The sequence below is a fragment of the Drosophila takahashii genome, chromosome 2R (assembly GCF_030179915.1).
Source record: "Drosophila takahashii strain IR98-3 E-12201 chromosome 2R, DtakHiC1v2, whole genome shotgun sequence".
NCBI lineage: Eukaryota > Metazoa > Arthropoda > Insecta > Diptera > Drosophilidae > Drosophila > Drosophila takahashii.
Genome location: NC_091679.1, coordinates 41,812,107 through 41,825,365, shown reverse-complemented (window position 1 = coordinate 41,825,365; position 13,259 = coordinate 41,812,107). Strand labels below are relative to the sequence as shown.

Below are 13,259 nucleotides of genomic sequence, written 5' to 3'. Positions count from 1 at the left end.
AATCACCCTGTGGGCCAGTGGCAGTGTGGGCCATGGTGGAACTATACAAGGTGGTCTCGTCAGCTCTTCTGAGGACGTCAAATATGTTTACCTCTCTGTCTCTCTTAGGCGATAGAATGAGATAGCTAGATAGAGACTGAGACAAATAACGTCCTCAAAAGAGGGCAGCTCTCGCGACGAGACCACCTTGTATAGTTCCACCATGGTGTGGGCCCTCGATCTAGCGTGCCTGGCAGAAATCAAAACAAACGCACATCACAACCACCCACCCACACACAGGCATTCAGCACAAAGAGCAGACAACAAAAACCGCCTTTTTCCTTTTCGTTTGTCGTTTATTTGGTGGCGGTTACTCGGGTTGCCAAACAAAAGGCAGGGCAACGCACCCACCGCCCTCTGAGATATTGTACTTGGTCTACATGGGTTGTCTACATGTTACATATGTGCCATAATGTTAAAAACACGCTGTGTAAAAATCACGTCGGTGTAAACAACACAAAGTGTTAAGTTCAAAAAAAGTTATTGACATGTGTGTTATTTATGTTTCTAACATATGTAGACTACAACACACATGTCAATAACTTTTTTTGAACTTAACTCTTTGACATTTAACATGTTAATAACACAAGTTATTTACAGTGTGTGTTATTTTCCGAACCCTGGCCTGGATCCTAGGACAGCTCGGGTCCCAGGAGGTAGAATAGCAGTACCACCAGGTAGTAGAGCAGTAATCCTATAAATGCCATACTGTAGTTTGGACTGTCCTGGTTCGTGCGCCGCCAAGAGGCGCACCACTGGCGTCATGAGCTGGTCTCCTCCTGCACTTGGCTATTCCTCTCCGGCACCAGGTTGCCCACCACATCGGCACCTTCATTATCCTCATCCTGGACAGCAAGCGGGCTTTCGAGTATCCTGAGATCCTTCAAGTCTTCATACTGCAGTTCCTCGATCTCCTCCAGATCGCTGATTTCCAAGGGATCTGGCTCCGGTGGCGGATGCAGTCTACTCAACTCCAGCAACTGAAGATGGTAGTAGACGCCCTCATCGTCTATGGCATAAAAGTGCGAGAACTTGGCATCGGTGAAAAACTGACTGGCTCCATTGCCCACAAATTTGATGCAGGCCAGGAGCTCCGGGCGGATGGCATTGCCACGCTTATTCCGCCAGAGATCTAAATCCTCTCGGCTCTCTGAAATGAATTCGCGGGCCACGAATGTGAGATCAATATCGATGTCCGGCCCCGCAATGGGCGCCGCATCCACAGCATCCTCCTGCGTCACACTGTGCAGCTTGTGGCGACGACTGCGCCGCTGGTTGTGGTCCCGCTCCATCTGGTTATTGCGCATGTGCGTCACGTTCCAGAAGCACAGCTGCTCCGCGCAGCTAATCAGGAGCAGCTTGCTGGGCGAGAAGCGCAGCTGGCGGATGCACTGATCGTGTACCTCTCTAATGCTGTAGATCAGTTGCACCTGTCTGTTGTCCAGGGCAAAGAGCTCTATAATGCCATTCTCAAAGCCCAGAGCGAACATGCTGGCGTCTTCGGTGGCTGCCAAGTAGCTGATCCTGGCCTTCTGGATGATCTTCTCCTCGCAGATCAGTTCGTGCCTCAGTTGGCTGCCGCTGAATATTAAACGGAATACCTGCGGTTGGGATTTATAATTATTTAAACGTTTTCCGAGTTGTTTTTAATCAAAACCCACCTCAATGGTGTTGTTTCCGTAGGCCAGGAAGAGCAGACCGTTCTTCAAATCAAAGCCAACAAGGGATTCCTCAGACTCATCCGGTTTAACGAACACAGACGGGTTGGCTAAATCCAAATGCTATTAAAAAACATTAAAATTAGTGGATTTTTAACTCCAGTTTTGACTACAAAACACTTACACAAACTCCGTGCTCGGAAAACAAAATGATAAACTGTCCCCTGACTAGCGAAGCATACTTTGTGCCCACATCCAGCTGCAATGGCCACTGGTCATCTGTACTCCCCAGCTGAAATATCACAGTCTTCTGCGCACTATAAGACGAGGCCACCAGTAACTGCGGACTGATCTGCTTGAGGTAATCAATGGGCTCTGTGATAAACTGCTGCGGTATCACCGCATCCAGATTAACATCTATGGTCACTCCGTCCACGTAGCCAACAAAGATCTGATCGTCATTAAGCGCGGATATAGCAGTTATCCTTGGGTTACTGGCAGCATGAGTGGGTGTGATCGTGGACCAGGCGGAAATGCTAGATCTCCGGCGAGCACTTGGATCGGTGGCAGTTTCAATTTGATGGATGCGCTCCTTGGAGTCCACGGCCACCAGTTGTGTTCGCCCGCTGGTCATGTCCATCAGCGAACGCAGATAGACATTGGGCTCCAGGCAAGCCCGGGTCATCACGCTCTTCTCATCTGCACTGTGAACCCAGGCGATTCCACGATTTTGATGTGAATCCGAATTAATGACAGATCGCAGCGTATGAACATGAACCAACTGCTTGCCCTTGGCGCCACATAAAACAATGTACTTGTAGACAGGATCGAAGAGCTCGTAGATATCCACACACTCGATATGTTCGCTGACATTGCTGCGCAGCACGGGATCCGAGATGCGGAGATCATAAACAATCAGTCCCTCGGAGGTTCCAAGCAGGAGGTAATGTCCGTCCGCGGAACGCTTGCCGCAGGTGATGAAACTGCCCTCTGGCAGCTGCACTGCCTCCGATTGCAGACTAACCGAGGGACCTGGGATGAAATTCAACCGCCAAACGGTGTATTTGAAAATCAGCAAAACGGTGGCGTTCTGATTCCTTTCGTCGAAAGCCTCTAAAGCCAAAGGCGTGTCGTCTTGGACATCGAAACCTGGAAGATCAGGTCTTTCGCCTGATCCATTGTGCAAATCCCACACAGACAGCGCGCAACTGGAGTTGCAGACCACGTAGTATCGCTTCAAAACGTGAACGAAGCAACGGATTTCCGACTGCAGAGTCTTTAAGGTAGGCGTGTGCGAGGGATTGAACATCTGCTCTTGTTCGTTCCAGTTCAATATGCTTATATCACCATTGCTGAGGGCCACATGCAGTTGAATTTTGGTTTCCGGCAAGCCAGCGTCTTCATTCAAATAGAAAGCCATGATTTTCTGATCCGCATAGCTGCCTATAAAGCGTTTAATCACGCCATTGACTAGTTGCTGATAGGTGCGCGTTCTCGTGGGCTTTCGCAGATGGGCGGAGGCAGGAGGACGCACCCGCTGCTTGCTGCCACCACTGTGTCGCCTTCCTGGACAATCGGGCCACAGCAGCCAGAGCTTCAAACTCCCATTGCTGTGCAGGGTGATCAGGTGCTTCTGTTGGTTGAACACCGACATGCGCAGGATGTCACTGCTGTCATTCTCGTCCCTCAGAAGGTAGGTGTCCTCGCCCTCCAGCGAAACATCGGTGAGCAGGAGCTGCTTGCTACCCAGCGCCATCAGGCAAAAGTCGTTGTGAAGGTAAACAGCGTGGCGCACCTCATTGTTACCCAGGTTGATGATCTGCCGGTGCTGGTGGAAGCGACCACTGGAAAAGGGGAGAAAAAATTAGAAAGATTCTAAAATTTAGAATTTCTAATGTATAGCCCTTTTAAGTACTCACTGTTCGGTAAACCAAACTCGATCGCCAAATCGCTGCACTTGTCTATGGGCCTCCTCGAAAATCGCTTCATCCTCGGCCATCAAGGCAATCCTGAGGAGGTCCGTAAACTTCGAACGGATAAGATTCTCCTCGATCTTTGGCAGGAAATCCAGAATGGCATTCACTAAGCGCTCATACTTGGAGTCATTGTCTAAAAGAAAAAAACAGAAAATAAATAAAGTAAATGAGATTCCATTGTTTTTAATCATTCTACGTACCGCAAATATACGGTTTGTAGAACTTCAGCTGCTGCAAAGTGTTTAAAATCGATCCGCTGGCATTCCAAGCCGTTGTATCGTGCCGAATCTTTTGTTCTAGAAAGCGGAAGTCTAGGAAAACCTTGCGAAACAGAATCACTCGCTCCGAGGGCTCAATGGTCTTCAGGTGATGCCCGATGTGGCTATAGAAATATTTGTCCAGCGAGGGCAATATCAAGTCATCGTGATCGAAAGCCTTTGTGATGCTACCAAACGAGAAGATTAATTAATTTCAGTAAAATATAATATATTAGAGGAAAATATGACTCAATAATAAGAATTTTCTAGAGACTTACTTATAGCGGTCAACGATCCTCCGATGCAGAGCAGGAACATCATCAACCTTTACTTTCAACTCCAAGTATATAGCGGGTATACTAATGGTTGACTCTTTGGGTTGCTTCTCCACCAGCGAATACTTGTGCAGCTTGTTAACCACAACCATTGCATCGTCGCCATCGGATTTGTCATCGAACCAAATCAGCGATAGGAGCTGCACAGCAGGAAGTTGATAAAGATAATTAATAAATATGCTGCATTTGAGTGTGGGACAAACGTACATTAATGGGTATGTGGGCGGAGGGTGGGAATACGGACAGCAGTCTGTCGAACATTTTTCTGTATTCAGTGAGCTCTACCACTTTTAAAGAGCTCTCAATGATGGTCGTCAGCTTATCGCAGTTTACTCTGAAAGGAAATAAATCATTAAGTAAATAAGCATACGTCGAACTCCATTCTATACTCACTGTTTCCAGTTGTCCCAAGTGGCCAGGCCATCGCGAATGCTCTCGGCAATGATGCTTAGTCTGCGTGGATTTGTGGTCAGCACTTCACGGGGCAAATCTTGCGGCCTGCAGTGGAGGTATTTGAGAAACAAAGACTTAACCTCATCCGACGTAAGCGTCATCGCGTGATGATCCAACGATATATGCGTTGTGGTAGCTGCCGAGAGAAAGTCAGTGACCTGCTTGAACCGAGTGGTCAGCAGAATCTTGCAGCTCAGATTGAAGGCATTCCAGGCCTTGGCATTTTGGACATTCAGCAGGACAAGCAGGCAATTCTCATAGGGTTTGCTCTTCAGTAGGCGTCGCAGCTCCGCCTGAATGCTGTGAATCCGTAGCTTGATGTTGCTGCCCTGATCGCTGCGACTCGTCCAATTGGGATCGATCTGGTGCAGGAGTTTCTGCAGCATCTCTAGCACGGTCTCTGGACTGTTGCAGTTCTTTAAGTTCAGCCAGAAGATTTTAAAGTCCATCTTGCGTTGCACTTTGTAGGATGAACACACATCGAGGGCTAGCCAATGTTTTCCCGAACCCAAGACGCCATCAACCAAGACATTTTTCGCTGGACGAAGTTCTAGCAGAGCCTGCGTCAGTTTCAGGTACTGTAAAAAGAGTTAGATTATATATTTTAGTTTCATAAATGAGAGATTAACCTACCGGTTGCAGCCGATTGACATTGTATTTGGCAAACACTTGGTTATCGTTGTAAAGGCGATCTCGCTGCTCGATGTAGGTTCTGGTTTCTCTGCTGGGATGCTGAAGCTCCTCCTTGATGGCAGCCATTAGGAATTCGTAGTTGGCCGGATCACTCGCATTGAGAACGTCTTCGACAAAGTCCTTGACTGTCCGCTCTTGTTTAGTGAGCAGAGTCCAAAACAGGCGAAGAGTGGCTGTCCTTGCATCCTTGGACTTGATGATGTGGTCGATCTCCTCCTTGGAAAATATTCTGTGCAGGACATCCTGGACATCCTTGCAGTCGAAATCCTCAACGAAAGCGTCCAGGAACACAAACAATATGTCCTTGTAATGGTATTGCTGGACCCTCGTTTCAAAGTCCATGTTGATTTTTTAAAAAGCTCTGGATAAGAAATAAAATTTAATTTAAAATTTGTTATAAACATAATTGGTTTCTGTGTCAACCCCGAATATAATACGTTATTATTATTCTATATTATTTATAGTAGTATTTTATTGTTTTTAAACAATTTAAAGCTTATACTATAGAAAGCTTCTAGTCTACTGGAACCCAGTTCTAACTAAGTTAAAACTGACGGGCTTTATAAACATCCAAAATAGATATTTAAAATAAACTAAGAATTATTTCAAAAAATTGTACTAATAAGTCCCAAATAAGAACAAAATTTCGAAAAAATGTAAGCAAAATCAAATAGAAAACGTTTTTTGGCTGTTGTTATGACTCTAAATTGATAAGGAATAAAAGTCGAAAAATGAAAAGAATGAAGATAAATTAAAAAAAAAAATAATAATATAATTCATTCCAAAATGTTGTGTTAAGAATTTTGAATACAATTTTTTTTTACTTTTTGCTAATGAAACGTACTGTTTGCGAGTATATATGGCGATTTTCTTGGCGCCAAGCGGTCTTGACCCACTTTATTTGAACGCACCACCGTCGGCGGACAAAAGTCAGGAGATCCCAGTAAAAGCGAGTGGTGAAATAAGATAAGGAGCAGCTACCCCCACCCCCTTTAAAGAGTTTCCAACTAGAGATCGGTAATTTCACAACTATCCGCCAAGGAAAAAACTCGATCAGCTCCAAATAACTCGGAGTACGTGAGTGGTGCACTACTCACTCCACTCGAAAAAGTCGAAAAAGGCAATTCTGGTTGCAGTGCCAATGTCGTAGAACCAAAATCGGTTCGGACATTCGGATCCGATCGGACCACCACTATTTGCCCGCTGAATTAACTTCACAGTTAGATAAGCGGGCGCAGACAGAGACAGAAGATGAGTCACTGAGTCGCAGGGGGGTGTAGATGTGCAGATAAGTATGTAGGAGTAAGTAGTATGCAAAAGTATAAACAACAGATAAATGTGAATGAACTTGGCCGCTGTCTGTATGTGTTTGCGATATGTGCGATTTTGTTTGACTCACACACGTCACAGTGCCTTGGATATCGCCTTTGAAAGCGGGGAAACACAAAAGAATTAATGGGGAGGTACACGACTAACTAAGAGAATTAAACAATTGCGAATTGTAGAACGCCAACTAGCGCGCACAGGTGTGCGTTGTTCACCTGTGCGTATGTGCATGTGCATATGCACCGCACGCATACTTACGCTCCGTTTATTTTTAACGAATCGTTGTCCTTATACTTTAGTTTATATATGTGTAAATATTGCACTTTATCCTAATTAATTGATGCTGCGGCTGCACTCGTTGCACTCTCTTCGTGCTCACATCGTTCTAGCACATACTGGCGGAATACTAGGCGTTTCAATAAATAAAGTAATAATTGCACACAATGCGCACATGCACTAAGCTAAGTTGGCGATTAAAAACAAAAAACAACAAATGATTCGAGCGGAGTGACCGTTCACGGCGCGCTCAACAATACCATCAGTGTTGGTGGCTTAGAAGTGATATAGCTTTTTCCCACCGAACTTTCACTACAAAAATATGAGCAATACACAAATATGAAACTCTTTCAATTTTTTTTTTAATTTTAAAATATATTAGCTTTGAGAACATGTTGTATACTTTTTTCGCTTTTTCAGTTATAAATGTACAGAAAAGTAAATCAAAGGACTTTTTCTAACAAATATCTACCCATCGGTTTTGGAAATATTTGTTAGTAGTGGGTGAAGTATATGTGGACTTAAGGGCTGATAAGAGGTGTTCACAATATCCAACGGATATAATTTTTCTTAAAAGTTCTTAATTTTAATTTCCCGTTATTACTGGGCTAGCTTGAAAAAGAAATCCCCCATGTTCCAATTACCACCGTTTCACAGACTTAAAAAAGCTAGATTTCTAGCCATAAGTAGATATCCGCTCAGCTCCCCCGACAGTGTGCCCGTTCTCACGGTATTTTTCCACTCACCGCCTGCGACCATACTATTCCCCAGACTTGTTATCAACATTAGGAATTTTTTGCCTTGTTTTATTTAAATTTCTGGGCTCGCCTTTCGAACCCCGGTGACCCCGCAGGACATGCCCGATGACACGCAGGATGCCAAGGCGCAGAAGTTGGCCGCGGCGAGGAGAAAGGTTCGCAACCGTCGGCCACACACAATTGTTTAGCTCTTGTGACGTGGACACATATCACCTCACATATTGGCCCACTAATATTGATTTTGTTTAACCACGCTTATGTGGACACAGCTGAAGGAGTACCAGCAGCGGGCGAGCAACAACAATGGCCACCCGGGAGCGGAGGAGCCGCTGGCCACCGCCACGCAGTCGCACTCGTCTACTGTGAGCATTGCGAGCAATCTTTCCGAGCGCTCAGACAGCGAGGTGAATGTAAATGGAGGAGGAGGAGGATCCATTGGTCAGCAGGAGCAGTTTGCCCATCCCACAGCTGCTTCCTACTTTGCCCACACCGAACCAGAACACAATGGCTCACCAGCTGGCGACGCCTCCAATCTGCAGGCCATTCAGGTGATCATTGCCGAGAAGGCTCAGCTCAATGCGGAGCTCACAAAGGTGCGATTGGCTTGTAGGGAACGCGAGCTGGAGCTGGAGGAGCTGCGCACCGTGAAGGATCAGCAGCAGTCGCGTCTGGAGCAACTGCAGCAGCACTACCAAGATCAGCAGTCCACCGGCGAGCAGCAGCGTCAGCAGTTCACGCAACTCCAGGCTGACCTACAGCAGTCACAGGCACAAATCAAGGATCAACAGTCGCATCTTAACGAACTGGAGGCCCAGCTGCAGCAGAGTAACCTTCGCCAGGAGGAACTGCAGCAGCAGCTCTCCCTAAAAACCAACGAACTGGAAATGGCCCAGCTGAAACTGCGTCAACTCTCCGACGAATCGAGCGTCAGCACGGACAACCGCGTGGAGTCGCTGGTGCAGACGCAATACATGTACGAGCAGCAGATTCGCGATCTCCAAGCCATGGTGGGTCAACTGTCGCACGACAAGGAGCAGGCCGCCGGTCAGTACCAAAACTATGTGCAACACCAGAGCGGCGAAATAGCCAAGCTTAATGAGAGAAACACAGAACTAGCAGAGGAACTTAATTCGCTTAAGGAGCGGGAACGACAGCTGGTGGAGCATGTGGGCGGTCTGGAGCGGGATATACAAAAGAACCTTAGCCTCCAAGCACAGTTTAAAGAGGCCAATCAGGAGCAGACTCCAAAAGAAGAGGCCAGTGATCAGGTAAATCAGTTAGAAAACTTAAAAATCACCTTTTAATCACCTTTTTTCATACACAGACCGCTTTAAAGAATGAACTAGCTGCCCTGAAGGAACGCCTGGCTGACTTCGATTTCGAGCGCCACGAATTCCAGCTGAAAATCAAGTCGCAGGACGACCAGCTGCAAATTAAAGAGTCCGCTCTAGCCGAACTAGAGCAGCAGCTCGATCGCTTGCAGGCCGAGCAACCGGATCAGACCAAGCTGCTGGCCACCATGGAGTCGGACAAGGTAGCCGCCTCGCGTGCCCTCACCCAGAATGTTGAAATGAAGAGCCAACTGGACGAACTGCAGCAACGCTTTGTCCAACTAACGAACGACAAAGCGGAGCTGGTGATCCGCTTGGATGCCGAGGAGTTTGCCAATCGAGAGATACGCCAGAATTACACCAGCATGGAGCAGAAACTGCACGCCAACGAGGAGCGCTTCAAGTTTAAGGATGAGGAGATGATTCGACTTTCCCACGAGAACGTCGAGCTGCAGCGCCAACAGTTGATGATGCAGCAGCAGCTGGACCGCCTGCGACACTATGAGGTTGGTGGGGGTAAAAAATGACGTATAAGTGATTCTTTGTGAAAAGTATCGAGATTGTCTTCATGGTCTCAAAACGATATCTAATTTTTATAATTTTTTTTTTTAAATCCATTTGACAGAAGCGAATGGCGATGCTTTTTTTTTGTTTAATTCATTTATAATGGAACATTATACAATTTTTCTATGTAGTTTAAAAATGCCGATTTGCAGAAAACCGCGAATGAAATATTTTTTTTCAGATTGGACTATATTTTGCACTGGAACCATTATGGGTGTTATTTTTATCTGAAAGCTTGGCAAAAAAAATAATTTTTGGGTATTTTTATTTATTTTTTAACACACTTAATTTAAAATTATAAATTTTTATAAAATCTTTTCTAAATGGTGTGATATTGTCATAACAATTAGATATTGTTTTGAGACCATAAAGAAAATCTCGATACGTTTCACAAAGAAGCACTCATATATAAGCTTCTTAAACTATTTTATTATCATTCTAGGCCAAGGCATATCATAGCCAAGAGGGAAAAGAAAGTGGCGATGCACCGGGAAATGAAGCTGAGGAAGCTAAGGATCTTGATCATGATCACGATCACTCGCACGATCACCCACATGATCACCCACATGATCACCCACATGATCACCCACATGATCACTCGCACGATCATCCACATGATCATTCGCATGCTCACTCTCATGAGCATTCCCACGATAATTGCCATGATCATGACCACGATCATTCCCACGATCATCCGCATGATCATGTCCACAATCACGACGACCATAGACCGACAGCTAAAACCCTGCCCACTGCTGAGGCCGTGGAGCGCCTGCAATCGCGCTTCACCACACTGATCAGCCAGGTGGCCGATCTGACCGAGGAGAAGCACAGCCTAGAGCACCTGGTGCTGCAGCTGCAGAGCGAAACGGAGACCATTGGCGAGTATATCGCCCTCTATCAGACACAGCGGCGCATGCTGAAGCAGCGTGAGTACGAGAAGGCCGCCCAAATGCGACTTTTGCACGCGGAACGGGAGCAGCTGCGCGAGAAGATCGAGGCGCTGAACAAGCTGGTCGTCAGTTTGGGCGTGGAGCTGCCTGCCGATACCGCCGGCGGCCAACCAACAGCGACGACAAATAGTGAGCAGGCACAAAGTTTACCCAACGAGGGCGAAAACTCGCAGCAGATCATCAACAAGATACAGGACATCATCAGCGAGATCAAAGAGAACACGGAGCAGCCGAGCCACAATCATGCGGGCGATCATCTCAATTGCTGCCTGGGCAAATTCGAGGTGGTCTAGAAGATTCCAAATGCCGAAAGCTTGCTCGCAAAAGTGCAATTATCGTCTGCTTACGTAAAAACATTCACCCCTTTTTGCTACTGTATTTTATTGTAATTGTATCCCCGAGTCTTTTGTATATGTTTCCAACGATGTGTCCGAATAAACCTAGTTTGCCTCTAAGACGAATCTACAACTTAGCCCCACTAAAAAACGTATTACAAATCAATCCAACTTGAACGTTGTCTTTTATTCACAAATAAAACATATTCTTAAGGGTAAAATTAAGAAGTACACATATAAAAAAGTCCTATTGGCATCTTTGGATGATGGTGAATCTTCCGTTTTACAAGCTGTTATAAATAAAATGTTTCAGCGAATATTAAATTAATATGTGAATATATGGTTTGAAATTACTAATAACAAAAAAAGGGGATGATCCATGATGGCTACTTCCTGGCCTTGCCTTTCGATTCGTTGCGCATCTTGTCCCTAAGATTACGCTCCACCAAACTTGTGGGCCTGCAGCTTCGACTTGGTCTTCCGCTGGAGCTGAAAAAAGAACTAGACATCTCCGTTTGTTCCGATTTCTTTCGTTTTTTCTCTGCTGCTGCTGAACTTTTGTGCCCATTTGGTATGGGAGTGCTGGTACTTCCGGCCACCTGGCCAATGCCATTGAAGAGGCTTCTCCGCGGCGTGGAGCCATTGACATCGGGAAAGATTCCAGACGAGTGACTGGGTCTGGTGACTGCCAGTCTGGCACACTGTATGCTGGACTCCTGCAGGGAATCCTCTTCAGGTTGGCGAATCGAGGAGTTCTTGGGTCTGCCGACAGCGCGTCTGGGGCGATGGCTACTCGGCTCCTCTTCTGCGCCGGGAATAGAAGAGTGACTGGGATGATGGGCACTTGAATCCTCTTCAGCGCTGCGAACAGGAGTCTTTTTGGGTCTACCGACAGGCCTTTTAGGGCGTTGAACACTCGGCTCCTGAACCGAATCCTCTTGAGCTCCGGGAATCGAGAAAGAGGAGTGTTTTCCCCGTCTGGGAAGCTGAATACTTGGCTCCTGTACCGAATCCTCTTCAGTCTGTCTGGATTTCACCGCATCCTTGCCTCTACTTAACGACACAGCCTCTGGAACATTGATGTCCACTTCGCGGAGAGCCCGTCCACCAAGAGTTTCGGTAGCTGGAGCATTCGTGGGACTGCTGTCGATGGTGGTGTCACAGTAGATGGCCTCGCAGGAGGATGACTCTACGTCCGTGGCCTCCGTCTCGCTGTCGTTCTCCTCGATGATGCTGAAGAGGTGATTGTTCTCCTGGTTTTGGTCAGTCTGTGCCTCCTGTTCCTTCTCCTCCTCGTTGTTGTTGCTCTCCCCCTGCCTATGGACAGGACTAGCTACTGAATCTTCCTCAGAGTCATCCTCATCGAAGAGCAATTCACCAAGTCTTCGAGGAGGAGGTGTGTGCTTCAGGGGCACCCTTTTTTCCGGCACCAAAGTGGCCTCCACTTCGGAGATTGTCTCTGCGCTGGAACGACGACTGGTTGAGGATGTACTGATAGTACTGGTGGATCTCCTGGGCGAGATGGTTCTAGTGGTGCGAGCCAGGGCGCAGGTCCTTCGAATGTCCCTGCAGATCTCCCTGGAGCTGCGACGCGTTGGATTTGGTCTGCTGACCACGGGCGTGGGTTCCTGGCTCCCGCTGGACTCCAGGGAGTCCGAGTTCACATTCAGACGCTGCATGAGGCTCCTCAAGATGTCAATGTTCTCCAGCCGCTGGCGATCCTTGTCCAGAATGTGCTCCTCCCGCAGATCCATGTTCTCGCGCTCCAGCGTGATCACCCGCTTCCTGTACTCGCCGATCTCCAGGCGCTGCTTCTGCACCTGCTCCATCAGCTCGGCGTTGAGCAGCTTGTACTGCATCTCCACTTTGGTCGCCATGCTCTCGGTTATTCGGTTATCCTATTCCATTCACGAAATTCACGAAAACCAGACAAACGACGCCAGGAGCTTGTTTTGAATTTTATTTCAGGGTGACCATGCTGGGAGAAATATACTGAAATTGCCCATTGAACGTGTGGCAACGCCGGCAGACTCAAATTTCTGGCTAAAAACCAGGGTGTGAACATTTTTTTTTAATTTTTGAATAATGGACCGTTTTGTTTTTAAATTATCCACACAAAAAGCTGTCTCGATACTTATTAATTATATATATGTGGACTGTAATAAATAACGAGATATAAATTAAATTATAACGACTTCTTATTGCACATTATCTTGCAAAGCCGTGCCAGTGGAAACAGGCTATACTGTCAAGAACTAAGTAAGCTTTAGTATTTTTCGCTACGTGCCATTTACGAAAGCAACGG

General features: G+C 46.6%; 3 protein-coding genes across 3 annotated transcripts; 1 reads left to right on the top strand and 2 right to left on the bottom strand.

Moving 5' to 3' along the window:
• Positions 1–314: 314 nt before the first annotated feature.
• On the bottom strand, positions 315–7,235 carry Dark (Death-associated APAF1-related killer). The gene is made up of 10 exons (XM_070212944.1): positions 6,996–7,235; positions 5,352–5,772; positions 4,659–5,296; positions 4,473–4,599; positions 4,209–4,405; positions 3,874–4,118; positions 3,617–3,806; positions 1,882–3,541; positions 1,701–1,820; positions 315–1,640 (listed from the first exon to the last, which is right to left on the bottom strand). The coding sequence occupies exons 2-10, from the start codon at positions 5,751–5,753 to the stop codon at positions 801–803; spliced, it is 4,419 nt and encodes a 1,472-aa protein (XP_070069045.1). The 5' UTR covers positions 5,754–5,772; positions 6,996–7,235; the 3' UTR covers positions 315–800.
• Positions 7,236–7,752: 517 nt separating this feature from the next.
• On the top strand, positions 7,753–11,131 carry LOC108057118 (Golgi matrix protein 130 kD). The gene is made up of 4 exons (XM_017141249.3): positions 7,753–7,926; positions 8,041–9,039; positions 9,096–9,608; positions 10,109–11,131. The coding sequence occupies exons 1-4, from the start codon at positions 7,870–7,872 to the stop codon at positions 10,910–10,912; spliced, it is 2,373 nt and encodes a 790-aa protein (XP_016996738.3). The 5' UTR covers positions 7,753–7,869; the 3' UTR covers positions 10,913–11,131.
• On the bottom strand, positions 11,130–13,257 carry mei-S332 (meiotic from via Salaria 332). The gene is made up of 2 exons (XM_070213602.1): positions 11,309–13,257; positions 11,130–11,244 (listed from the first exon to the last, which is right to left on the bottom strand). The coding sequence occupies exon 1, from the start codon at positions 12,829–12,831 to the stop codon at positions 11,341–11,343; it is 1,491 nt and encodes a 496-aa protein (XP_070069703.1). The 5' UTR covers positions 12,832–13,257; the 3' UTR covers positions 11,130–11,244; positions 11,309–11,340.
• Between the last annotated feature and the right edge of the window lie 2 nt (positions 13,258–13,259).

What these genes read in the sequence shown, in the direction of transcription:
- Dark (XM_070212944.1), bottom strand. Translation starts at nt 5,753, where the DNA reads ATGGACTTTGAAACGAGGGTCCAGCAATACCATTACAAGGACATATTG. An exon ending in ACTTGGGACAACTGGAAACA is followed by an intron (nt 4,600 to 4,658) that starts GTGAGTATAGAA and finishes ATTTCCTTTCAG; the next exon opens with AGTAAACTGCGATAAGCTGA. An exon ending in CTACAAACCGTATATTTGCG is followed by an intron (nt 3,807 to 3,873) that starts GTACGTAGAATG and finishes TTTTTCTTTTAG; the next exon opens with ACAATGACTCCAAGTATGAG.
- LOC108057118 (XM_017141249.3), top strand. Translation starts at nt 7,870, where the DNA reads ATGCCCGATGACACGCAGGATGCCAAGGCGCAGAAGTTGGCCGCGGCG. An exon ending in AAGAAGAGGCCAGTGATCAG is followed by an intron (nt 9,040 to 9,095) that starts GTAAATCAGTTA and finishes TTTCATACACAG; the next exon opens with ACCGCTTTAAAGAATGAACT. An exon ending in ACCGCCTGCGACACTATGAG is followed by an intron (nt 9,609 to 10,108) that starts GTTGGTGGGGGT and finishes TTATCATTCTAG; the next exon opens with GCCAAGGCATATCATAGCCA.
- mei-S332 (XM_070213602.1), bottom strand. Translation starts at nt 12,831, where the DNA reads ATGGCGACCAAAGTGGAGATGCAGTACAAGCTGCTCAACGCCGAGCTG.